Source organism: Cinclus cinclus, chromosome 19 (genome assembly GCF_963662255.1).
Source record: "Cinclus cinclus chromosome 19, bCinCin1.1, whole genome shotgun sequence".
NCBI classification, from domain to species: Eukaryota; Metazoa; Chordata; class Aves; order Passeriformes; family Cinclidae; genus Cinclus; species Cinclus cinclus.
In genome coordinates this window covers 6575579-6602920 of record NC_085064.1, presented here as the reverse complement: position 1 = coordinate 6602920, position 27342 = coordinate 6575579, and the positions used below count along the sequence as shown (strand labels likewise).

Below are 27342 nucleotides of genomic sequence, written 5' to 3'. Positions count from 1 at the left end.
CAATGAATACAACTAAAGAAAGAACAACTTTCAGATGTCAGTATTTTCTTCCAAAAATCTAAGTTGCTGTTTAAATGCTTTTCATACAGAATGGCTGGACTCCAAGGCTGTTGGGAATATTATGCACATAGATGTTGTCAGAATGAGCATTCACTTCTGAGTCAATTTACTCCCTGGCTAGAAATAGGAGAAAATTGCTTACAGGTGATTCAGTTTGTCATCTGCCTTTTTTCTCATCACACCATGAAAACTGTTGCACACTGGTTACTTTGACATCAAACAAAAGGTCAGAAATGTTAAAACTTTTTTCTTTTGACAAGAACACAAACTTCAAATGACCAGCCAGGTCAGCCTCATGATCAGAGGGGATGAACAGAACTTGATCTTGAGTCTGGCTCTGTTAATTGCTTCCTGCAGCTCCAAGATTAGCTGCATTACCTCCACATCTTAGCTTCCCATCCGAGAAATGTGTGCTCCTTGTCCACTCTGCTCCTAAACCATAGGAACAATCTCTTTCAACAGCTTCTACACAGCAGCAAGTCCCAAGGACTCTGAGATCTGTTAGGACCAACACGGAATGCTGCAATGGAAGAGCAGCAGCTCCTGGGCTGCAGCAATCACAATCACAGCTCTCCTCTGCAACCCTACAGATCCTGTCCCCCTCCAGCTGGAAATCCACCTCTGAAAACACAGCTCTCTATGGGGTTTCAAAGTCTGGCCACCTGACAAAGCCTTGGGCTCCAAGATGTAACACCAAACAATTCCTATTTCTTACATTCTGTTAGGAACCAGGACAACCACTGCATCTATGTGAATATAGGAGATTACTAGCATGGAATTTATAGTCAGCTCACAGTCAGAATACACAATATTTGAGAGCACAGGGCAGTAGCAAAATTTCTAATGTGGCTTCTCTGTCCTTCCACCTTCTCTCCCATCACCTCTCTTTTGTGTCACTTCCAACATTGGTGCTGGCTTATTGGGAAGTTTCAACAGTCAGTTGAAGGAGGTAAAGTTCACACAGACACCAGCCTCAATTTTATAAACTTTTCCTCCGCCTCTACTGCACGGATTGTGTGGAAAAAAGAGAGGTAGAAACTTGCAACACAGGAGCTGTTGCCTAAAATTAAACAATTAAAACTTACAGGAGACTTTATAATATCTTAACTTCTGTTCAGACCTGAAGAACCAGGTAACACAGCCTACATCTTCAAATAAATGTTTTCTATTTATTTCCCAAAAGTGCCCATTTGTGAAATAGCATGAGCCCTTTAAATAGTTTGCACATATGGTAGTCACCTATAAACTTTACTTTTATCTCCACTGGGATTTAAAACTTGATAGTTCTTTCTTATTCTAAGTCCAAAGAAATAGCACTAGTGACATTTTAATTGCAGTCTCTTTAAAAACTGGTTTATGTCCTTTTCTTGACTTAATTACCTTGCTTCATGCAGGTTCACATCAAATCCTCAACGTCACTTTATTACTTCAGTGTTTTATTTCTGTTTATTTTGCACATTAAATGCAAAATGTCATTTACAAAGCCTTTTCGTTTACTTTCTTCATTTTAGCTTCATGCCCAGGATTCAGCTAAGAAGCACCTAACAGCTCCCAAAACCCCCTCAAATGTTATTCAAATAATGATCACACCCCAACCTTCAGTTCTACAAACTAATTTTTTTCAGGAGCAGAAGAACTACTTGCTTGACTAAGAAAACTGAAGAACAGCAGAATCGGGTCCAAGTTTTGTCTAGATACCCAAACTCTCCAATATGTTCCTGTTTTTCCCCTAACTGCTGCCTATAAATACAAACTGCAGTGGGAAGTAGTGCAAGCTCTGATAATTGCAAAGGTTTTTGGCTCCAAGTTGTGGAGCTCCTCAAGTGGGTCACATTAAGCCTATTCCCACACAGCACTGGAATTGGAAGCAAAGGATCAACAGCAGTGTTACCACATTCCCTGTGCTGCAAAGGTCACTCCTTGGCTTTTTAAATGTTATTTTTATACTGTCACAGTACTGAGCAACTTTTAACTGACACGCTACCTGTAATTAAACTTCTGAGGACTTTTCATCTGCCCTGTAATTCCAAGTGACTACCACTGTGACTCTTCATGAAAACCATAAGCAGCTTGAAGACGACATGCAGAGTTAGAAAGATGCTACTGCAACAACTGTACTCCACCTGTTACCTTATCTCAGTCCTGCTGCACAGCACTGGCAGGTGCAGAAACCAGGTTTCTGCCTTAAAACAGCAAAACTGTAATGGCCAGGTCTATGGAAAGAGTTGGACTGACAAGGGATGCAATTGTGGAAAAAGTCAAACAGCCTGTGTGAGATTTGCAATTTGCACATAACTTTGCCTCTACAATTTCTGGCCCCAGAACTCCCTAAATCCTTCCCAAGGCAAGCCAGAGGTGAAACTGAAAATTACCTTCTTTGCATGAGCTGGAATTCTGTAACGCACCAAACTATCCATCACTGTAGCAGGCTGCTTGAACTCATTGACCACTCAAATTGTCTGGGAGAAAATCTATTGGTTTCTATACATTGACTTGCAAGGGTAATATAGTACCTACAGCTCTCAGAGCATAAACTTTGCAATTCTCTCTGCCAACCTTTTCCCCAAGAGACTTTTCTATGATTAATGATAGCTGAACTAAGAAAAATGAACGTGAAACACTGTAATATAGAAGACTGAAGCAGATGCCTCCCCCTCCTTGTCAGATGAAAACCAGTTTGGTGAATAATTAAGTTGTGAAGCTCCAAAACCTTCCTCTCAGGCTTAACTACAGGTTGGAAGACTAAATAATAAATTCTGCCTAATGAGTTATTCTGCATTTCCCCAACCAACTGATCAAATATGAATATCTAGTAAATACACTTCAACTGTCTACATTTAGGCCTGGAGAGAATGGATATGTGAAGTGATTAATCATGTAAATTTGAACAAACAACAAGCACTCTGTAACCTGTGTAACTCTGTGCCTGTTACAGGCACAGCAACATGATAGCCATGAACAACATCAAGGATGAGATTTTTATTCCTCACTCATAGTGTGTAAAAATAAAAGTCCAAAGTTTCTTGTTCCAAAGAGCTTTAAGTGATGCTTAACAACAGCTTTTGGAAAGTATAGAAGTGAAAGAGCTTTTAAAAGCTCTTTCAGACACCTTTTAAAGTTGCCCACCCTAAGGCAGGAACACTGTTCAACATCTAAACCCAATACTTCAGCAAACTCCTAATACTGAACAAAGTCTGTGATGGGGATGATCAGATCACTTGTAACAGTCTTATTTGACTTAGTTTCACCTTTTTCCCCTTGAGGATAGTAATGCCCCATTCATGTCCAGACAAACTGGGTTTACAGCAGACCAAGAAATACCTTTTTTTTTTCTTGGGGGAGGGGGGGGTGGGTGGGGTGGTATTTGTTGGAGTGTTTGGGGTTTCTTTTCATTAATATATGCAAAAATCAGCATTACCCCAATTACAGTATATGGAAAGTCACTGCAAATTTCCCTGTGAATGAGTGAAGAGCTGGGCCAGCAGCTCATTACAGACAGTGAGGGCATTTTCTACAGTTTATATACTTCTTTGCTAACTTTATTCTAACAAAATAGAAACACTGGTAAATAGGCATCCTGGAGCATAAATAGAACTGAGTTTTTAAGGCTGTCTCATAAAAAGTTTGCAGCAGATCACCGAAGCAGTTTCCTATTTGTCAAAGAGCAAAATCTCACAGCATATTGTTTAACTCCCACATATCTACTGCTTAATGGGCAACACTTCACAGGCAATGTGGTTCCATCCAATGTACTTGCAGCTCTGAAATTGAAGCAGCTGTTCTGCAAGGAGTAGGAAATAGGTTAGGGATATAATTTTTATAAGACTGCTCATCTTTTGGCAGGAATGCTTTCCCCCAAGGAGCTCATCATTTACATGAAAAACCTGGACATAATGGAGTCAAATAGGGCTCCTGTAATCCAGCTAACTTCAAATCCCCTGGCAACTCCCTACTCAGTCCTATTTTTCCTGTCTTTCCTGTACACTTCTATTCTAGCTGCCCTGAAAGATGAAAAAAAAATCTGAATAGAGAAGACAGTTAAATATAAAATACTTCAAATCAATAAATGTTCTTTGTGGCTGTTTTACTGACAGCAGCGATCTGTTCTCACTCTCCTTAACCTCAGCGCCCTGAAGAAATCTCAAAGCACACCAAAGATAGAGATTTTGTGACAGCAGCCAAACCACAGTTGACAATCAAACAAAAAATGCGTTAAATTGGGAGTAGGAGGGAGAGAGGAGCTAAATTTATTTGTAGGTAAAGAGACCCCTCTGCTGGTTTTAAGGAATAGTGCAGGAGCAGCAATTTCCACGTCTCCCTGCTTTATTAAGGTCCTTATTTAATAATGGAACCAAAACATCTAGTGAATAAAGACAGGCTCATTAAATCTTTTATGTAATTTAATATAGCAGGAGACTAATCCCTAACTGAGGGGGATCAGACACTGGATGCAAGCAGGACTCTGCTCATTATGCAAATGCTGCCCTTGTGGAAGCAATGGTGAGAAGACTTTAGCAAAATCCACATGACAAAGCATTCAGGTGAGAAGTGTTTTGTGTCAAAGCCTCAGCAGAAGGTGCATCCTTTTTTTTTCAAATGAAGAAAAGGAGAAACCTCATCATTCACTTTGTTGCATCAGCTGTGAGTGCTGGGAGCAGGAGAGCTTATCTGAATGGCCACAGCAAGGTAAAAACCCTCGAGAGAATATGAAGCAGCAGAATTAATGAACAGCACCTCATCTTTTATGTTAAACTGTGATCAATTAATCCTGTGCTTTGGGTCTTTTACAAGCAGAAGTTATTTAATATACAGCCTTTACAATGACCCTGCTAGGAGGGCTGAGGTTTGGCTCCAGGTCACAATTAGAAGAATGTTTAAGTAGTGAAATTTAAGAATCTATAGACACGCAACAAGAAAGATTTGGCAGAAATGTAAACATACATCATTCATGCCTGTTCAGATTCTCCAGAGAAACTGGAATTTTCATCAGAAAAACTGGAATCAACAGTAACCATTTACCACTTTTAAAGGCTAATGGGTTTTTTTTTTTGAGGACCTGACTATCAAAACTATACTTAAAATATTATTCTGTGCAAATTATGTGCCAGAATTTTCCTCACTCTTCATACACAGCATTAGGCAGTGTCAGGCATTTCCTTCCCAAAAGTTATTTAAATCAGAAACTTAATTTTGTTAGAAAAGGACCTGCTAAAGCACTGAATTATTTCTAGACTTTAAGAAATAAAGCAAAAACATGATAATAACATTAATGGTTTTGTCACTTCTGCTCTTCTGCAGTTGTGCTTCATCCAGCTCCTTCTCCATTTTCTCTCTTTCCAAATTCAGATCACTCAGCTCTTGACCAGTGACTTTAATTATCCTTTGCAGCCTGCGATTCTCAGCGTCCTTTGTGAGGTTCTCTGAGCGCAGCTCTGCCAGCAGGGTCTCCTTTTCCATCAGCAGAGCCTGATAATCTGCAGCACCCTGAAACACAGAACAGCATTCAGGCTCCAGAAGGGGGTTTTGTAGAGCCTGGAGTCTTCACTCCCATTGTATCCCATAACCCTGCCCCTTTTCTCAGCGTTTCAGAATAGGGTGCAAAGAAACAGTGAAATGACAGAGCAAGCAAAGTGTAACACTAAAGATCTCCTCTACTGGTGTAACAAAACTTCCCATGACATCCAGGGCAGGCTAAGCAACTCTGAGGTAACAAAGAAAGGGAGGAAGGCTGAGGAGCAAAGGAGTCCACAGTGCAAACAAGGTCATAGCAGTGTTACTGATTCACAAAGCTTTAACTACATCAAACTCTACTTCTGGAGTAGAGTCCAGTTTCAATCTGGACTGGGGCAGGAAATTACTGAGTCTTTCATGGAATCACAGGATTAAGGCTGGAAAAGACCTTTAAGATAAGAGTCCAGCTGCCAACCCAGCACCAGCACCATGTTCACCACCAACCCAGATCCCTCCTGCCACATTTCTGGAACACTTCCAGGGATGGTGACTGCACCCTCCCCCTTGGTACAGCCTAAGGTGTGTTCTCACCACACAGTGCTGCAGCTGGCCCAGGAGCTGAGCACAGGTGACAGGAGCAATGGGCTCTGCAGCACCATTTACTCACAGAGAACTGCCTTCAGCTCGAGGCTGTAGCTAAGGAGCAGAGTACTGAGGAGAAGGACTTGCTCTGCAATGTGCACTCTGTGGACAGGAGGGATCAGTCACACACTTTTTAAACTTAGAGCTCTTCAAAAAAACAAAAATCAAAGTCTCAGAAATTATTAAGTCCCTTTTCTCCTTCACACATACACAAAAAGCATTACTAAATCACATTTTCACAAATAATGTTCCACTACTTTATAAATAGTGGTTTCACATTTAATATATAAATAAATCCAAGCAGGTGTCTCACATCCAGTTCAATTCTGCTAATAGGAAGCCTGTGCTGGCACCATACTTTTGAGGAAAAGAAAGCTCAAGATAACCTCAGCTCCCCAGAAATTTGTCTTTATTTTTAACTTATTCCGATATTACATTTTTCTGTCTTAAAAGATTCTCAGTTGGTTTAGACAGTAAAAAAAAAAAAAAAAAAAAAAAAAAAAACACCAAAAAACAAGAAGGAGAAACAAGGTGAGTTATGTGACATTTTATCATTCTACTGTTCAAATAATTTGATGTGGGAATTTTTTTTCAAAGTAAGAAAAATTAATAATTGTAAAGCAACATTTTAAACTCATTTCCATTCCTCTGCTTTTGAAGACAGCAAACACTGCCTGCTGTGTGGAACTACAGAAAAGGGAGGAGAACAAATGGGGGAAATCACAACAAATTGCTTGCTCTTACCTTGAATTTTTGGACATGTGCCTTGTGAGTTGCCTCTCTTGCCTTAGCCAATGAAGCATTTAACTCTTCAATTTCAGAACCCAGCTCCTCATTCTTTAAATAAAGTAAAATGAATAATATGTAGGAAGAGTTATTTCCAAGGGATGGCAATGCAGTAATTTCTACCCCATCTCATGAAACATTCATCCAACTACACAAAACACTTCAAGAACACCAAACGCATCATGGTAAATCTTATATAAAGAAATTCTTACTTTCATACACTCACTAGACTGCCTATCACTCAAGTGAAGTATTTCCCACTCTTCCACACAATCTGAATTTCAGCTTAAGCTGACCTCTCCCATTTTAGCTGCCTTTGACAGCTCCACTTACTCAACACCACAAAATACCCCTCCTATCTTCTGAGTGGTGCTCAGAGCTCATACAAATCAGTATGCAACTGAGAACTTTTTTCTTTCAAGTTCTTAAGGGAGGAAGATACTTAACTGATACTTTCTCCCCTCTCCTCCAGTCCAAGAGCCCAAACTGCAGACAAGCAGAACTGCTGAGAGGGGTGACAGCAGTGCCAGGGACTCACTCGAAGGCTCCTCTTGCTTACAGTGAGATCAGACCCTGCCACACACACAACCCCCCCGTGGTACTTCGACAAACCAGCAAGATCACAATCACCCTTACCTCCTTCTCCTTTGCTTTTATGGCAACAGTTAGTCCTTGGATTGTTTTATCCCTTTTCAAACCATTCTTCTTTTCAACAGCAAGCTCGTTTTCTCTCTCTTGCAGCTCTTCTTGGAGTGACTAAATTAGATTATGTGAAAGTTGCATTAACTTCCCACTAAGAGATACTGTAACTGCACATTAATAAGTACATTCCCTCAGTTCTCAAAGCTTATTACTCAGGCTACCAACATTAAAATACAGTCCCCAAAATGAAAGGCAGCATTTTAAAGATGTGCCTGGAGTATTGTATAAGAAGGAGAAGGCCACAAGCATCAACTTCAATATTTCATGAAATGTGTCTGTCAGCTTTACTAAAAAAATGCTTCAAAAACAGGAGGGGTCTTCCTGTCATCCCATATAAAAGAGAATTAAACAGAGGACCTGCTCTGCTTCCCTTGGAGTCAAGGCTTCCTGTGCCTATGAAAGGACAGCACAGGGAGCCCAACACACACTGTAAGGGGTCAAGGAAACAGGAGCAAAACTGGAACTTACCTGAATTTTTTTTTCAAAGGAATTTCTCTCATTTTTAAGCTCCATTCTAAGAGCCTATAAGAACAAAACAGTTGTTATGGTCACTTTAACTTATTCTCAACACAAATACACTCATTAAGCATTAAACTGAAGCAAAAACATCTGAAAAACCCTGGTCACAAAATAAGCCAGTCCAAATTAAGAAGAAAAAAAATTAAAATGGAACAAAAACCCTCAAAACATGTTCTTCCACGAGACAGAACAACTCCACTTGCTGATTTAATAGAGGTGCATTTTTGTGACATTTATTCTTTGTCAGCTTTTATCAAGAGAGATTTGAATTAGCTCTTTTCCCTGGGGTGGTTACAGAACTATTTGTTTTATAAAGTAATCATATATAAAACCAGAGGTATGCAAAGGTATTCATCAATTATTTTTTTTTCTCCAATACTGCACCCCAAATGATCAGATGCTCTCTGTCCACCTCCTGTGAAATGATCACAGATGACACTGTTTTCACCTGGACACACAGATACTCCTGTGAAACCAGGGTGGCTTTTCCTGGCACAGACTGATTTAATTGCAAGACCACCCTGAACTGAAAATTTTTACTGCCTCTAATCAATGCAATCATAAAAGATTCTTGACATAGGCAAAAAAAAAGTCTGAATGTACTGAACTGAGCAATATTAAGCTCCAAAACAAAAGGTAAGAAAAATTCTCAGATGCCTGACAGCCTCCATAATTAACTCTCTTAATTCTGCCAGTTTTAATTTTGTCTTTGCATAACCAATAGGGGGGAAAAAAAAAAAGACAATAAGCCTCAGGACCTGTTTCAACACTCCAGCTTTCAGGATCTCTGTCTTCCTATCTAAGTGAAATAAAAGACTGATTCTTGTACCTTTTGTAAGCTACAGGGGAAATTTGCACTTTCTTTCATGAAATGTTTTTATACCTCCCTTACCACAGCTTTTTTTCAGACCATAACAGCAGAGACACTTCCCAAGAATGAATTCTCAAGTCACAGTCTTAACTTTAATAGCAGTTATGTCATCCAGTGAGGGATATATTACCATCTAGGATTTCTCTACCATATACTTCTGTAAAGCAATTGCACTGTATCTATTCCACAGGCATCAAGTCAGTGGGAAGCACAACCTCTCACTGAAAGAATGGATAAATAAGGATTAATGTTGCACATCAAGCTACAGCATAACCCGTGAATGGTAAGGAACTGGAAAATGGAGGAGGAAGTAATATTTTAAAAAGTTGGATGATGTCACTCACATAGTGTCATGCACAAAACCTTTAAAATCCTACCCCCCCACGAGATCCATAACATATAATTCATCAGGCAGTTTCCTCACCTCTATCTCACTATCCTTTTCAAGCCTCAAGGCAATGGTAAGTTCTCTGATTTTTTCTGCTGGCAAGCTCCCATCAGAAGATCCACTCTGAGACTTTTCCTTTTCGAGGTGTTGAATTAGAGCTTCTTTACTTTTCAGTGTCAGATTCAGTTGCTCTATAAGTCTAAAATTCCAAGATTTTAAGTATTAATCTTGCACCATCTACCACCAACTCTCCACTCATTGCCGTAAATTTTGCAGACATCTCTCCTAAGTGAAGACTCAAGACAACACTTGTAGAACTTAAAAAAGGACTTTCATAACCCTGGAAACCTTCAAGAAGTGCTGTAAATTTAACATAAGCAAACAGGGTTGAGCTATCTGCAAAGTGCTCATTCTTATTTTCCTCCAATACCACTTCAAATATCAACAGTTAAGTTTCAATATTTTACTTACATTTTCCTTTACAGCACACACAAAAACCTTATTAATCTATTTCCTTTCTTAGACCACACACCACATCCTTATGTGCCTTCAGTAAGTGTCTCTCAAGTACTCAGTTTCATCTAAATTTGTATCTAAGCAGTTATCATTTCACATAAACAAAAAAAATATAAAAAAAATCACATAACATACTAAAAACAAGTCAGGTCAGTGCTGCTGTCTTCTTTCAATACACAACTTCACACTTCCAGTATTCCAAGAACAATAAAGATGTTTTCTGACAGACCTGAGTGTTACAATGAAAACTCTGCAGCATAAAATGGAATCCCTGACTCCTCATGTTCTGTAACCTGGACTGCACAAGTATTTCTAACAGTGCTTCTCTTCCCATTAAATTCACCAGCCTGACCTGTGAGCTTATGTTTCACAGATCCTAACCCCTCTGGGATTTCAGAGAACTTTTAAAGATGACTTTGCTCCACAAAGCCCTAAACTGCTTGCTGCATTGCCATTCACTCCATGGCTGGCCAGTGACTCTCCTGTACCCAAGGGTAGGACCAAATTAATCAAACCCAAACCTGTGCTGACTCTTCACACGTTAACAATAAAGAATTCCAGCAGTTAGGAACATTGCTGGCAACAGTTCTGACCTGTCTTTCTCAGCTTCTGTAACCTTGTCCACATCCTTGGCAGGGGCACTCATAATTGAAGCAAGTTTCTGCTCAGCAGCAATTCTCAGAGCTTTCTCCTTCTCTGTCATTGCATGGGCTTTTTCCACCTCTTCTTGGACAGCTTTAAGATTCTGAAATTAAAACACACAATCCTGATGCCTCTAAGAACTAAATGCTCACGAATTTTTTTTCACATACTAAAGTTTCTTCTACCCAACATATGTCAGGATATTTAATTTAGGAACTTTTACCAAGTATTTCAAGCTTTGTAAATGCTTCTGAACTCTGTGTCTGCATTTTCAAGATTAATCCACTTTCTGTGGCACAGAAAAAAAGGGAAATTTGTTTCAAAGAAATAAAAAATACCCTGATAGCAGAACTGGGAACAAAAGTGCCCCGATGCTATGGTTTTAGATTTAGCAATTATAACATGGCTTTGTTCCACTGTCCTCCCACTATCACAATAAATAGCTATACTTTAAATTAAAGAGGTTAAAGAAGGGCTTTTTTGTTCAATAAAATTAATATTCCCAAGCTCACTGTAGCTAATTGGAACTCTTTCCAGCATAATTTATAATACTGTGCAGGAACTGATAAAGTATGAACCAGATATTTTTCTCTTGAACAGCAAAAGAAGTGGAGATAACAGCCAGAGATTTCAGTCAACTTCTTCTGGGTGACCCAACTCACAGAGATGGAGAACATAAAAAAAACAGACACACAAAACAACTTGCTATATACTACATCAAATTTGATTCAGATCTTCATTCTTTACATTGCAAGCTTCCCTGCTGTGCTCACCCAATTGAGTTTCCTATGAAAAAAAAGCCTCCTTGTAGTCTAACAAGCCACTCCTCTCCTGCCTTCACTTCTAAACTAAAAAGCATCTCTTTAGGGGAGGGAGAGGAAAATCTTCTTCACCACTGAACTTCCCCACTCAACCTCTTTCTGAAAAGCTATTTTGCCAACATTCACTTGTCAATCAAGAACTGTGAAGGAAATTAATCTTTGTTAGCACTCCCTGGATCTATGTAATTACATGCTGCTGTGTAAACCTGTGACTAAATCCACACTGCAGTGGTAGAATTCATAAGCAGAATAAAATTAATGTCAGAGGCCAACACTACCTTTGGGCTACAGAAAATACCTGAACTCCATGAGATCACAAAATCTGCTCTTCAGCCTATCAGATCTGGAAAACACCATCCTGACTGCCTGGTTTGGGACAGAGGAAGCAATTTAAGAACTTCTCTACCAGTTCAACAGCACAAAGAATGCTTTCAGAAATACCAGTTGCACTAAAATGAATAAGAGGTCATGCAATTCCCCTTTCCTCCTCCCTGAAGGAACTCACTTTAAATGGACTTCAATCATCCTTGTGGGTCCCTTCCCTTAACACAACAATTCCCCTGTAAAGTAACCAGAACTCAACAATAAATACAGGAATAAACAACTGTCTAAAGCACAGATAGTGAGGAAAGAAACATGACATTATGAAAATATAGGCTGACCACAGTATCAAATCTCAGGTAACTGTACAAAGACAGCAGTGATTCCTTATTATGCCACCAGCTGTGGTCACTCACCTCTTCCAGAAGGTTTATTCTGCCAGTCAGCATTTCCTCCATCTCTTGCATCTTCTTCTGTGCCTCTTTCCCATGCTGCACTTCAGCATCACCACCCTGGGCCAAGCTTTCAAGTGCCTTACTGAAAGACAATAACACAGACATAAATCCCAGTGCATATCAACATTTCAGGTGCCAGTGGCTGGTGGATTATGTTCAAGAATCTTCCACTTTCCCTGTGCCTGTAATCACTTTAAGGTGAAATACAAACATCTCCACACTAGGCAGCAATTTAGGTGCTGTCTGTGAGTTCCACATACAAGCCTTGGGATTGTGGATAAAGAAACATTTTAGATGTATGATCAAAAAGTGAAGTATTTCCTTTATATTTCTAAAGCTTCCAAATACTCTATAAAGCCTTCAGCAGACCTGTGTTTTCTACAGAAAACAGCACTAGAATAAACTGAAGACATGGAGCTGCTGAGATCTCTCCATTTGCCTTTTCAGTATTTGTTAAAGCCTTATGAGAAAAGGAAGTGTTTCCTTACTCAACACCAGATGGCCATTTGTTCATGACTGCCACCTAAATTTTGCTTTCTAGCATGACCTTGTGCAAGGTTCCCTTCAAAGCACAGCAATACCCTTTGAGCAACCTGGAGAGATCAAACAAAATGCATCTGGTCCTCATGAAAACAAAAGAAAATTCCATTGCAGTTGAGGCCTGGGGGCAATCAACAGCTGCCAGCCTGGATTAGTTTTGAACCAGACATTTCTAAGTAAGTACCCTTTAGATCCTCCAACTCCTAAAGAACTAGGAAGAAAACACATAGAAACAAATCCTAAGTAATGGACAGCAAGAAATAAACTGGTGCTTACTAGGCCTTGATGAGTAGCTTCTCCCTCTCCTGCAGTTCACGCTTCAGACTTTCTATCTCAACTTTCAGCTCAATGTTCTGTGACAAAAGAATGAAAATGTCTGAGAAAGAACTGGAAGATCACCCATTCCAAAAGTTATTGGCAGTGTGCAGATTACTTTTTGCTTGGACAGCCAATATAAAGCATCACTGGGACAAGAATAGACATTTAACTGTTAAAAGATGTATTTTGCAAGGTTCAAGCCTTCCAGAAATATCAATAGCATCAAGGACCATTGCACTCAAGCAATACAAATCCCCTGCACACACACTTAACTGCTCTGATAGGGAGTACTGCCTTTCAGTTTGGGAATTTCTAGGGTTACCAAGCCTATTTTTTTTTTTAAGATACAAGATATTTTCTTTTCAAAACATGATTTAATCAACTACAGAAGTTTTTAGTAATTTTAGAATTGTTTTACTGTTTTATAGCCTGAGGAAAGCTCTCATGATGTAATTGCACAAAGAACTCCCTGGCCAGGAAGCTGACAAACACCATTTCAACACATCTGCAATTACAAAAAAATCACCAGTGGAGAAAACCAGGCATCAATATTCAGCTGCAGCTGTCATCTACCCAAACATCAATTTATGTTCTTAACTACTGAAACATCCATCAAGAGAGACTCAAGTTTCCATCCCATTATGGAAAAGAGACCTGTTCAGGTCACTTGAATTTAGTTATTACTGAAAAGGATAAGGTCAGAATAAAATAATCACACCAAAAATTCCAGTAACAAAAAAAAAAAAAAAAAAAAAAAAAAAAAAAAAAAAAAAAAAAAGACTTGAAAGTCAAGTGAAGCAGGCAACCTTCCCACAAAACAAACTCTTCAAAAAGAGACCCAGTTCCAGGAAATAATTCTAAATGCCTACGATTTTGTAGATTTCTTCAGTGGGACCATCAAACTTCTGTTGCATTCGCTCCTCCAGAAAATAAATACGAAGTTTCAGGTTGAAGTTTTCTTTTTTCAGATCAGTGATTTGCTGTAAAAGAAGCAAAATAATGATAAAAAGAGGAAAAAAAAAAAATCCTAATTTCCAACAGTTTAGCTTTCACCAGTGCAAAGTGAGGATTCCACTCCCTTGACAAAGTTAAACTTGTACACACATGCGGGTGACACACACACACACACAAGTGTCCAACTGTGAAAGTGTTAATTAAATTTATAAGACACAGTCTTGTGCCCTTTGAACTATTTCCTGAAGTATCAAAATGCTGACTGACTTGATACAATAAGAATTGAGGAGAGATTTTTGAATCAAACAACATTAAGTTATTCTTCTAAATGTCTGAACTCGAACAAAATACAAGACAACATGTTGAAACAGAAATATTTCTTAAGCAAAAGCTTGGGAAGGCAGCTTCATTAATAGGAGCAAGGTAACTTTATTCATAGCAAGAAAAGCCCCAAGCACACAGGTGAGCCCAATCGAACACCAATAAAATCTTTATCCCATAATTCACAGTGCAATTCTTTGGGGGAAAATTGCTCATCACTTTGAGCCCTCCTTGGAGAAGCAGCAACTTAGTTGATGGTTTCATTAAAGAAAGGAGACTCCCTCTAAATTTTTTTTAAGATACTAAGCATAAAACATTCATTCAAATGTTCCCTGCCAGATGCTTTCAGCAAATGGAAATCTAATATGTTACAGAGCTACTAATAAAATATTTATGTAGGCTTTTCCAGAACACTACAGTGCTATTTGTAAAAATTATTAGCAATACAATTTCCAAAATATTTGGCTGGTGAAACCCAAGATTACTTTCTGTAACTGCATTTAGAACCTGCATCTGCAAACAATTCTTCAGTTTAATAATCCCTGCCCAGCAAGCTGCCTTGTCATTATTCACAAAAGTGAAAATCATTTGAGCAACTGAAAATCCTACATAAACTTTGTGGATCATTTCTACACCCTGAAGCAACCTGTAAATCATTCCCAGCAGTTCCTGCTCATTCAGAACAAGTCCAACTGACAAAAACACTCTGAAGGGGTATCAGCTGAACTTCTAATTAGTCTCCATACATTCAATATATTTCTGAGTCAAAAGGAAAAAAATAATTTCAAAAAATTCAGCATTTCACAACTCTTGTTACATGTATTTCAGTGGTAGCAGAGGTAAACTGAAGTGCTTAAGGGTAATATTTTCAAAAGGCAAATGAAACAGACTATGCAATCTTAAACCAAGGAGTGAAACAAATGCCACCTCTGATGTTCAGTTTCTTGGATGAAAGCAAGAGCAGGCAGACAATTTAAAAGTTATTGCTTAATGAAAGAAAACATGTAAAATCTGAGAAAGTTCACACTTGCAAAAAGATTTTGATGGCAACCCTCTGAACTTCTACATTTGAAGACTCAGTCTTAATTCCTTTATGCATTTTGGTTTCTGTGTTTAAATAAAAGGAATGAAAACAAAGACAGTGATATACATACAGCACAGGATATTCCACAGCATGAACAGCACAGCAGCAAATCCTAGCTCAGATTAGCTCCTTTCCAAGTCTGCATGGAGCCAGTTTTGTTCAAAAGGGATCTGTCAGCAGTGGCTGTGGTTTCACAGCACAACAGTTTTCAACTATAAAGGCTGTTTTAGATTCACAGCAAAACTCTAAGTGGGTTTGGAGAGACAAGAAAGAAACCCACAAATATTATTTCTCAGCTCCCTTATTTGATACCCATCACCCTTTCTGTTCAGGAACACCTCATTATCCATAACAAGGTCCTCCTTAGAGATGCTATTCACTTTGCCCATGTAATCATGTTTTCTATAATAGAATGGTTTTTACCTCTATATTGCAACAAAATGGGACACAATAAATAATTCAAAAATCTGCGCCTCCAACATAATCCAGCTCAGCACCTTCTCCAGGTGTAAACATTAAAGGACCTTTTCTACATGGATCCACATTTTAGCCCACTTAAGGGTCATTACATCCATCCTGCTCTCTCTGAGCTACAAGGCCAGAGCCCATTGTTTTCATTACATCCTTCTTATAGTCTGTATGAATAACAGAGATATAGAAAAAAAGTTTAATGGTGTCTAATGTATATTCTTCTTCCTTTACATCACTGGATCTTTGAGTTTCATTACACTGCTGGCATCCATAAAAGTTCTCATCCCATGGGTTTTGTTTTACAGTTTTACAGCTCAGTTTAATGCAAGGGGTCTGAACATACCAGGATGCCAGACCTGTAGGGAGGCCCCTGCACCACATCACACAGAACAAACAGCAACAGATTTTTCCTCCCTTCTGCAACTTTTTTCCTATGCCCAGGCACTCTGCAGATTCCCACTAGCAAAACGTATATTCTGGACTGAGGTCTTTGGCACACATCACAGTAAGAGATTTTAAGCACAGACCAATGCCAAGGCAGTGTCTGTTTATGCCAGTAAACACACAGAAACAAGAGAGAAAGGGAAATAGATACAGACTGCAAACAACATCCTTCACCAAAAGCTTTCCAAAACAACCTTTATATCCTGAGCAAAGAGCAGAGCTTTCTCCTCAGGGGGGATACAAGGCCACAAGAAACTGAAAGAGTTTGTAAGAAACATTGGTTTCAAACACAGCCTTGCCACAAAAGGTAACAGCAGTCATGCACTGAAACTGCAGACTCTTGGCACAGCCCAAAGGCAGCAGCCACAGCCTTTATCAACAGCAATCATCTCAGAGATTTTAGATTGCTTTCCCCTCTACAGCCTCTCCACACAACAATACATATCTTAAAAGTTTTTCACTCCAGTCCTTAATGGGGAAGTTGTCCTGCAACATACCCCAATCAAATAATAATTCAGCAGACATAAACAACTGTCTTATTCAATTTAAAGCGCCAATACAGTTAACATATTTTTAAAACCTAATGTTTTCCTTTATATTCTAGTAAGTGCCAAAATACTTTTATTTACAGAATTGTCACAATGATACTAGATTTCTCAACACAAGTATTCCAAGCACACTCATATCATGAAGTTAAAAGGCATTATACTGTAGCCAATGAATTAAAAAGCCAAATCCCACACTAACCTAAATGAAAATAAACCTGATGGTTCCCTGAAATAAATCAACAGCAGATGTGCAAACCAAGTTCTGATGTTTCTGGTGAGCTGCAGGAACTTTTGAGCAGAGGGTGCCAACTTTGTTTCACAACTTCAGCACAGCAGTCGGCTGCTCTGAACAACAAATTCCTGCCTCGGTTTTTGAAAGCAACATTTAAGAAATGGACAGGGACATTCACCTGGTCGCACCTCCAAAAGATGTGTGTCAGCTGACACAAACTAAGAGTCAACACTTCAGCCAGCACGCTGGAAATGTCTTAGCAATAAATCTGCCACTGAGTCTGACATTAAAAGTTCTGCTTACATTTTCATAGTCCTTCATGGTCCGAGCTCGAGTTGGTGAGACTGTGTCCTCTGCCACATCTGGTACCACTAGACATTTAAGAAGACAGAACAAGTTCAGACAGCAGAATCTAAGTATGGCTTCAATTTGGCAAAGGTCTACACTAATGTAAACATAACAAAACCTTTTGGGAAGTGAGACAGGCACTGCTAGGCTCCCTGTTTACATTACACGTTAGCATCTACATTCCATTCTGATCACAACAAGCTATCACAAACTCCCAAATTCCATCACCCACTTAAATTATGATGTACGCTGGAATTAGGCTATGCGAGGTGCGCTGTCAAGAATAAATCCTCAGAGCAAGAACTGGATGACTCACAGCGCACAACTTCCCTACCCCCGAGCAGAATGTGTCCAGGCAGCACGGCCTCTCTGGATATTCCGAGTATTTTAAGAGCACGCTGCACAAAATCGCTGATCATCTTATGTAAGGCTGAGAGCCCTAATGACCACAGGCAGCGAGCACACAGCAGAGTGCACACGCAGCAGCTGCTGGCGCTCCGTGGCCTTAAAAACTCTTAAAGTACCTAAAAAAGCGCATCGCTTAGAAGGAGCTTTTTTGTTGTTGTTTTTGATTTTTTGGGTTTTTTTGCCGCAAGTTTGATGTTTTTTCCCGCAGGTTTGGAGACCAGCGCGCAGCACCGAGCCGGGGCAGGGATGTGCGGGCGATCCAGCCTTACCTTGTCCGCCGGGCGGGCCGGGCTGGGGGTCCCCGCGGGAGATGTCCGGCAGCTGGAGCCCGCTGGCGCTGGGGAAGAACGAGGAGAGCGCTGAGAGCACAACACCCGGGGCTCGCCCCTTGAGCCCGCCCGCGGCCGGCGGGCCCGGCCCCGCACACGCACCCGCGCTGCCTGAGCGCATCCCCGGCCCGCAGCTCCCCCGTACCTGCCCTCGAACGCCAGCGGCAGCGTCGGGTCCTCCCCCGGCAGCGAATCCATGGATCGGCCGCGCGGCTCCCGCCGCCTTTGTGCGCGGATTTGGCGGCTTCCCTGGAATTCAAACGCCCGCAATCGCTTCCGCCATCTTTGCGTGGGGCGGGCTGAAGCCGCTGAAGCCGCCGCGCAGCGCGCGGGGGGCGGGCACAGTGGAAACCGAATGGGAGCCGCCATGTTTGATGAGGGCAGCGGGCCGAGGTGAGCGGGCAGGGCCATGTTGGCTGAGGGCAGAGCGGGCCGAGGTGAGCGGGCAGGGCCATGTTGGCTGAGGGCAGAGCGGGCCGAGGTGAGCGGGCAGGGCCATGTTGGCTGAGGGCAGAGCGGGCCGAGGTGAGCGGGCAGGGCCATGTTGGCTGAGGGCAGAGCGACGCGGTGCCGGCCGGGCGCCATCTCGAGTGAGGGAAGGAGCTCGGGGCTGGCTGCCCGAGGGGACACGGTGGCAGCAAGGACACGGTGACATCAGGGACGGTGATCCCCGGCGCTCCCTGTCCCTGGTCCAAAGCTATGCCCATTTGGAAGAGGCTTTTGAAGGCCCCCGGCTCCTGCTCAGCCTGGCAGAGCCGCTGGAGCTGATGTTACTCACAGAGCAGAGCCCTCGCTGGGCTCTGCGGAAGAAATAAACGTGTTAGGTTTACATTCTGGTCACTGCTCATCGTAACAGGGCAGGGCTGAAGGCAGCCGCTCTCATTATCCGCGCAGGCGGATTTTGAATGAATCCGGGAGTTTTTTTGTAAAGCGAAGTTGTAAGCGTGTCGGCTCTCCCACTTCTTGTGGGAGAGAATGCAGCGGCATTGAACATTTCAAATCGTCCACAGCGGGAAAAGCTGAACTGGATTGAATGCTGCTCCTACACGGCATGGCCGGGTAACAGTGCCGTCACAGTGCAGCTCCACTCCTCGCTCCGCGTCCGTGCCTTCCTTTAATTCATTTAGAGCCTTAGCACAGCATTGAAATACCTCCTTGCAATATTTGCATCATCACAGAGTCACGGAATTATTTAGGCTGGAAAAGACGTCTGAGATACAGAATCCAACCTTTGACCAATCCCCACCTTGTCACCCAGCCCAGCACACTGAGTACCAGGTCCAGTTGTTCCTTGGACACCTCCAAGGACAGTGACTCCATCACCTCTCTGGGCAGCCGGTTTCTAATGTCTGATCACCCATTTTGTGAAGAAATTTCTCCTGATGTCCAACAAGAATCTCCCTGGTACAGCTTGAGGCCGTTCCCTGCTGTCCTTTTTCTTGTTCCCTGGGAGCAGAGTCTAACACCTCCCCAGCTGTCCCCTCCTTTCAGGGAGTTGTGCAGAGCTGTAACACTAGGAAGCTCCATCCAGCAGGACACTCACCTGGCTCGCCCACAGGAGTGACGCTGTGCATTCGATTTGGTTTCCTCTTTTGGATTTGGTTTCCCTTTCCTCAGGTCAGGTTTCACTCACTTTCCTCTAGGCTGTCTCAAGGCAACTCTTACCTAGCCAGGAATTAGGCCACGGATAAGGGCTGACCACAGGCCATGAATTCTGTGAGCTTAATTATTCCCAGTTCTGTGCGTTTATTACTCCCACTTGGCCTGGTGCCCTGTGAACTCCATTTCCTCCGTGTACCTGCACCAGCTCACTGTTTAGATTGACACTCACTTGTCAAATGCCCTGGACTGGTGGAAGCAGCCACGGCAGCTCAGGATGTACACGGTCATGGTGGGCTTCCATCCCTGCTTAATTCTTTCAGCTTTACAGGTACAAGTGCATGATGGAGCTGTGGCAGAGTCCCAAACTGCCAGGAAGTGTCAGGCACTGCTTAGCAAAACTAAGCCCTTAAGCCCATCTCCTGTCCAACTGGACATGCCTCGTGCTCTGCATTTGGGGTCTGATGACCCCAAGGGATGTTCAGTCCCTGCAACTCCCCCACGAGAGACCTCAAGAGACACTGGTCACCTTATGTGACTGAAACCCTTTTGCAGTGGTGTCTGCCAAGCTGAAATTAAGTTCACAAAATCAGGTCTGCCATATGGCACCAGGATCTGATCAGCCAGGCTGAAATGTGAGTTTTCCCCTTTTACAGAGCAGATCTTCATAAAATGAGTAAGTTAAGTCCACTCACTTGAAAGGATGATACCAATTTGCTCTTGTTTAAGGTTTCAGCGAGGTGTTACATATTTGATGTAGGTCTTTAAATCAGCACCCATCAGCCACAAGTGCAGAGTAAATCACTCTGCACACACAGCACATGAGTCTGCAGAGTCACAGCCTGTGTCCAACACACTGTAGTCGAAAGGAAATCAGCAGGGCCCTCCTTGTGAAGTTTATTACTTCATGAAGTGGCTGTCTGATGGACCAAGATAGGGATATATAGAGATACATCCCTGTTATCTTCCCTGGAATTGTTCAGGGCCAAGCTGGCTTGGAGCAACCTGGTCTAGTAGATGTCCCTGCCAATGGCAGGAGGTGAAATGAGATGATCTTTTAGGTCCTTTCCAACACCAACCATTCTGTAGTCCTATGATTTTATGTATACACACAGCCAGGATGGAAAATTTCCCTGGGAAATTTTAGTGCACTGGCCCATGTTTTGCAACCTGCAGTAGCACCAGGAAGTTGCAAGGGGCAGAAAGGACAGGGAAATGTGTTGTTTAGAAGCAGTTAACAACTCGACTCTGGATAATCTGCTTAATGTTGTTTAACCTTAAGTTCATTAGTAGCACATTTGGGGAGATTACACTAAAACCTCATGGCAGGAAACCCTGTTGGAACTTTTGTTCTTCTCAAGGCAGCCTGAGATCCTTCCCACCTCAGGCAGAGTCCTAAAGGGAATCTGGGAAAGGACTTGTGCTGAGTGCAGTGGTAGGGCTGCATTGGGCAGGATGGGGACCAGCTGCTTGCTGTGCTGTGCTGGGCTGAGCTGGGCTGTGCTGGGCTGAGCTGGGCTGAGCTGGGCTGAGCTGGGCTGTGCTGTACTGGGCTGGGCTGGGCTGGGCTGTACTGGGCTGTGCTGTGTGTGCTGGGCTGGGCTGTACTGTGCTGGGCTATGCTGTGCTGTGCTGGGCTGTGCTGTACTGGGCTGTGTGTGCTGTACTGGGCTGTGTTGTACTGTGCTGGGCTGTGCTGTGTGTGCTGTGCTGGGCTAGGCTGTGCTGTACTGGGCTGGGCTGTGCTGGGCTGTGCTGTGCTGGGCTGGGCTGTGCTGTGTGTGCTGGGCTAGGCTGTGCTGTACTGGGCTGGGCTGTACTGTGCTGGGCTGTGCTGTGCTGGGCTGTGCTGTGTGTGCTGGGCTAGGCTGGGCTGTACTGGGCTGGGCTGGGCTGGGCTGTACTGGGCTGTGCTGGGCTGTGCTGTGCTGGGCTGTGCTGTATGTGCTGGGCTAGGCTGGGCTGTGCTGGGCTGTGCTGTGTGTGCTGGGCTGGGCTGGGCTGTACTGGGCTGTTCTGTGTGTGCTGTGCTGGGCTAGGCTGTGCTGTACTGGGCTGGGCTGTGCTGTGTGTGCTGTGCTGGGCTAGGCTGTGCTGTACTGGGCTGGGCTGTGCTGTGTGTGCTGTGCGTGCTGTGCTGGGCTGGGCTGGGCTGGGCTGTGCCGGCACAAGGAGGGCAGATGTCACCATGAGCTGAACACAGATCCCCCTCACCCTCCTGTTCTCATTCCCAGCTCTGGGGACCTGGTTCAGACTCAGCTCTGCCTCCTCCTCACCGAGTTCACAGCAAGATTCTTCCTAAATTAAGTCATGCACAATCCAACTGCTCTGCTAATGCAAATCAGGTCTCAATAAACTGCCTTGAATTTCACCAGTGTGGCCCTTACACAGCTCTGGCTCAGTCAAACATCTGAATGAACACTTAAAACCACGTGCTCGCTCAGTGTATGAAGCCTTACCTCCTCAAGTTCTTTGCTTAATAAGGGCTGAGGAGTCAGACAGAGCTTTCACAAAAAAAGAGCCTTTAGCAGTTGTGATGGCAAGACAAAAATCAATTTCCTAACTCTGCCAAGTGAGAAGGAAGTGCAAGTTTTCCACAGACCCCTCTGCAAACACTCCCAGAACTGATGCTACAGATGTGGATTTCAGAATATCTATAACAAAAATGACCTTTGAAAGACATCTGTGGTCATGAAGAAAAATCTGATACAATATCATCCCATTTCCAGCTTTGCTCTGAGCGTTTCCTTGTTAGTGATTCACATCTCTGACAAAATGTGTCCATGTGAGTGATACAGAAAACAGTGGGAAAACTGCCAGTGCCTGTGGAGCTCCCAAACATAGCTGAGGGCTGGGACAATTCATAGCACACACAAGAGATGGGAGGGTTCATTTTTTAGCTGGATTTTCCGACACAGAATGTCAACTGTGCTTATGAATATCTATGATAGAAAACATTTTTGTGCCTTGGTTCTCATCTCACATACAGGGGCATAATGAAGGAATAATTCTCTAGGAACAAATGTTATTACTGGAATGAGATTAGATTCAATCCTTTCTGTCACTGGGAAGACTCTTGCCGAAATTCAATGAACAGAAACACAAATGCAAAAATCCAAGTGGCATAGATACAAACTATATACATTTATTTTTATTCATTTTAAATAACATTCTTCTGTATAAATTCTGACATATATTCAAATCATACACTTTTCTTTTTAGAAATGCATTTGTAAGCATAGCATATGCTTGGGAGACGCTGTATTTGGATGTAGAGTGAGACTGATGGGTTTCAGATGGGAGCAAGTACAACTTTTAAGGCCCACATTTTTCTTATTTTAATCCATTCCTCTGACACATAAAGAGCAGAGTCCTGTGGGAGCTCACTCTAAAACTTCACTTTAAAGAGAAAACTATTTTTATATCCTTTATTTAAAGGAGACTGTGCAAACTTTCTGCCACATTTACATTGCCTGTAACATTGAAGAGGATGATGCTGTACAGCAGTGGTTAACTGGCCCAGGATACCTGAAGAATGCTGGATAAATCCCCTCCTCTTTCCGAAATGCTTGCTAAGTTTGCTCAACCTGGTCCAAGGGAATTTTCATTCCAGTGGCTGACATCTCCTGACAGTTCCCCAGGGCTAGTAGCTATTTCCAGCTACAGTGGTCCACGAGATCGTCTCTCCTCATTAGCCCAACCACTTTTCTGCATGTCTGTTGCACTCAGTGCTCACCAAGTGCTCCCCTGAGCTGAGAGCCCTGCAGGCTGCCCCGAGCCCTGCCCCACCCCAGCTCTGTGCCCTTTACCTGCTCATTCTGTCCCATGGCCTTTACTGCCCAGCTGGACTCACCCCAGCCAGAGCACCCGGGCTCTCACACTGCCCAGGATTGTGCCTGGAGCTGCTTTCCTACATCCACCAGCCCCCCTGCCCCGTCACATCTCCTCTCTGCTCTGCAGCTGCTGACCTATGGCATGAGTGCCCTTCTCTGTGACAGCCCCAGCACTGCAGCTGGGCAGCATTCCCAGGCACAAGGTGCTACAGGTGGCCCATCAGGAGCACCACGTGTACCTGGATTGCCAACTCAGCCCCACAGGTCACCAAGATGCCCTACCCTGGACTCGCTGGCTGCTCAGCTGGGCCTCAAAAAACAGCCCCGAGAGTCCACTTCTGATTCAGCTGCCTTTACCCCAACCTCAGGACAAACCTCAGCACCTGGGAAGCCTCATGACAAGCGATGACATACCTCAGGTGCTGGTGGCCTCAGAACCCTGGCACAAGTGTGTGAGTTCTACTACCCCTACATAGAAACCAACCTAAGGGGACTGGAGACAGAGCCAGCTCAGCTTCTTCCTCCTCTCCTGTGGTGCCAGGGGAACTGATAAGAGCATGGAAGAGCTGATCTCACATCACCAAAGTCAAACACAAAGCTGTTTATTCTTTCCTCACTGAGGCATCGATCTCCTTTTATTACTGTTGCTCCCGTGTGCCAAGGCCTGGGTGGCAGGAGGTGGCTGCTGTGTCCCTGCCGAGTCGTTCTGCCATTTGACAAGCACGGTGCCAGTGCCACATCCTCACTGTGCTCCCTGTTCAGGAACATCCTGTGCCATCCAAATCTGGGCAGACAGATTCCCCCCCTGCCCAACCAAGCTTCCCATCACATCTTCCAGGCTGTCTCCATCCCTTCATCCAGCTGTGCAATCCATAGGCAGCAGCTGTCCCAGCCTGCAGGGCATCCTCACTCCTCCTCTTCCCAAACAAAAGCCTTTGGATTACTTCGGAGGTCAGAAGCAGTCCAGATGCCAACACCTCCTGTGCTGTGGCAGGCAGGGACTAGGAGGGCTCAGCACCTGAGCCCACGCTCTGCTTGAGCAGATGGTCCCTATTTCTACAGAAAAAAATTTACAAAATCCAAGCCTGTTCCTGTTACAAAGCAGCCCACAGTCACAGCAAAATTTAAGGAAGACATGTTTTGTGGCAGAGATGAAAAAAACTGCTAAAGTATTTTAGAAACATTAATCTGAACAACCTATCCTTTGATTTGCTTGCTAGCATCGGTCCCAGAAGCCAACACTTCCTAAATTACCTTCCCCACCCCATGAAGTGACCAAGTGCAGGTGTATCCCTAGATCAGCACCTCTAAATAATTACAACTTCTAGGAAATTTTCTGTCTTGTAACCACCCCGCTCTTTAAAAGTTTGATGAGTAATTAGAGGATTAGCAATATCCAGATCTTCTCCTCCAGTCCTCCCCCCCCGTTTTATAACTAAAAGTAATGTTGCTCTGAATGACATGAGCCAGTTTTATCACCTGAAGTATGGCACTTCACCCAGGCCCACTGCAGCAATGGGAGCTTTTCCATCAGCTTGGGCCTACATGCAGTTCCACATTCTGCCCTCACCATTTCCCTTGATCTTCCTCAACAGTTTTCATTCTGACTTGCCATGCCTCATCTTTAAATCAGACAACAAGCAGGCTTTTGAGGCAGAAATGGCATCTTTGAGCATGTGTTTGAATCACCTACTTTTCCCCCTCCCAAGTTTCCAAAGATAAGAGAAACCTCCACACAGCACCAAAACAACAAATAAATAACCAATATGTTCTCTCAACCATTTCTTATCTGGAGAAATATTCACTTTTTCCTGGCTTAGAGGATGCATCCACCAGCTCCTCTATCACCATTGCCCCACCACACACAGCGACACAGCTGCAGCTCTGAGGTTGGGCAAGAGTGGGGAAATATTTATTTCTTGCCCTGTTTCCATGCAGTAGTTTGATTTCCAGGAATGTGACAGGTGGCACAGGGAGCACAGCCCCTGCCCTGAGGCACTCACACTGCAGGTACCAACGCAGGAGCTCCCTGGTGTGACCTCCCTGTGCAGTGCTGCCTGTTAGTTGTTCTCTCTGCTAACAGCCCACCAGCCTCCCACCAAAACCAGGGAATCTGTAAAACCTGTTCCCCACAGTGTTTTTTGGACAGCTGATTCCCCACCACCACCTTGTGTTTCTTTAAATTCTGCAAGCATTGTGCCCTTTTACCTTCTGAGCCTCGAAGCGCAGATCGGGTCCTGCGAGCTCTTCATCCCAAAGCTGTTTCCACCAAATCCAGAGACCTTTGCTTTTGGCCCTCAGGGGGGCCAGGGGGCTGAGCTCAGCCCTCCAGCACATCCCCCTGCCATGTCAGCTCAGCAGGGATGGCAGTGGGATCCCTCCACACCATGAGCACCCACTTGGGAGAACCTCAGCTATTGAGCCCAGGCTCTCAGTGTGTTTGTGACAGTGTATTTGCATTTTGTATAGAGACTTAAAAGCAAGGAATATATTGGTGCATCTTATTTTTGGACACCTACTCAGCCCTAGTCATGGTAACACTGGTATTCACTCTGTATTTGAAGGAATGGCAAAATTTGACAGATACAAGTAGGGAACACTCACATTTTCTCTAAAAAAGAAGTTATTCAATGACAGTGGAAGAAAAGCTTTAAGCAGTTGGTGTTTGCCAGAGGCCCAGCTCCAACAATATTGCCATCTCATTTACAGTATTTTAAACAATTCTCATGTTTTTTAATTTTTTAAACAACACTACTAACCGCTGTACAATTAAAACCTAGAGGATAAAACATGACCTGGGAGTGGGGGAAGTTGGGGAAGGGCTCATGGTTTCATTGTTGGGGATTTTTTGGTTGGTCAGTTGGTTGCTTGTCTTTTTTACAAATAATTACAAATACAATTCCAAGAAGATATATTACATTTTATATACAGAACACACCATTTCTATCAGGGTAGGGTATTAAGCCTGGCTTTTATTTTTACATGGCAACCCTGAGATGTCTTGTCGTCTTCCCTTGCACAGAAACTATACAAGTTCATTAACTCCTTCTAGAAAAAAAATGGATTGCTATGTCTTAATAGCATCATCACCCTGTATAAATACTGAGAAAGGGAAAAGCTTAGTCTCTTCCCTAACTCAAATGTTCTTAAGATTTTTTTCCCATTTCCCTGCTTAGTGGAAACAGATAATGGTGACTTTTTTAACTGTGCAACTCACTCCTACTTGCCTTTTGGTAGTACAGTGAACAATTACTTCCCTTTGTTTTTGTTCTCCTTTTCAAATAAGTTTCTGTCAGGAATGAAGATGATGCCTTTCCAAAGATCTGTTTCCTGAAATTCCACTGTTAATTCATGAGCTACTTCTCAAACTAAAGGATGAAGACACAAATGTTGGGTTGGCTGGAAACCAAGTAGCTTCTGACTCCTCATCGGGTTCTGCTCAATCCACCCCACCACCTCCTCATAAAAAATGTTTTAATTCAGCATAATCCAGTTTATAGCAACAGTGAATTCTATGGATCTTTATGGAGAACAGGACACTGAATGCATTTCACCACACTACCTGAAATTCAGATGTACTACACTGTCTTCTGTTCACCTGCAAGCTACAGCACGCCTGGCACCAGAGAGTATCTGAAGAGCAAATTCCTCTGCGTGGAGCCTTGGCACGGATCCTGACACCCCTTCCACAAGCCCTGTCACTTTTTGAGAAGCCAACTTTGGAATAGCTGGATGATTT

General features: G+C 43.1%; 1 protein-coding gene across 1 annotated transcript in view; it reads right to left on the bottom strand.

Moving 5' to 3' along the window:
* Positions 1-18384, bottom strand: part of CDK5RAP2 (CDK5 regulatory subunit associated protein 2) — a 69152-nt gene extending 50768 nt beyond the window's left edge. The window contains exons 1-12 of the mRNA XM_062505569.1: positions 18317-18384; positions 18112-18173; positions 17390-17457; positions 13902-14012; positions 12991-13067; positions 12136-12256; positions 10529-10680; positions 9456-9618; positions 8110-8163; positions 7576-7695; positions 6898-6990; positions 5326-5544 (exon numbers count right to left, since the gene is read on the bottom strand). Coding sequence (XP_062361553.1) covers positions 5326-5544; positions 6898-6990; positions 7576-7695; positions 8110-8163; positions 9456-9618; positions 10529-10680; positions 12136-12256; positions 12991-13067; positions 13902-14012; positions 17390-17457; positions 18112-18173; positions 18317-18369 — 1293 coding nt within the window. The 5' untranslated portion in view covers positions 18370-18384. The remainder of the gene's footprint in view (positions 1-5325; positions 5545-6897; positions 6991-7575; positions 7696-8109; positions 8164-9455; positions 9619-10528; positions 10681-12135; positions 12257-12990; positions 13068-13901; positions 14013-17389; positions 17458-18111; positions 18174-18316) is intronic.
* Positions 18385-27342: the final 8958 nt, after the last annotated feature.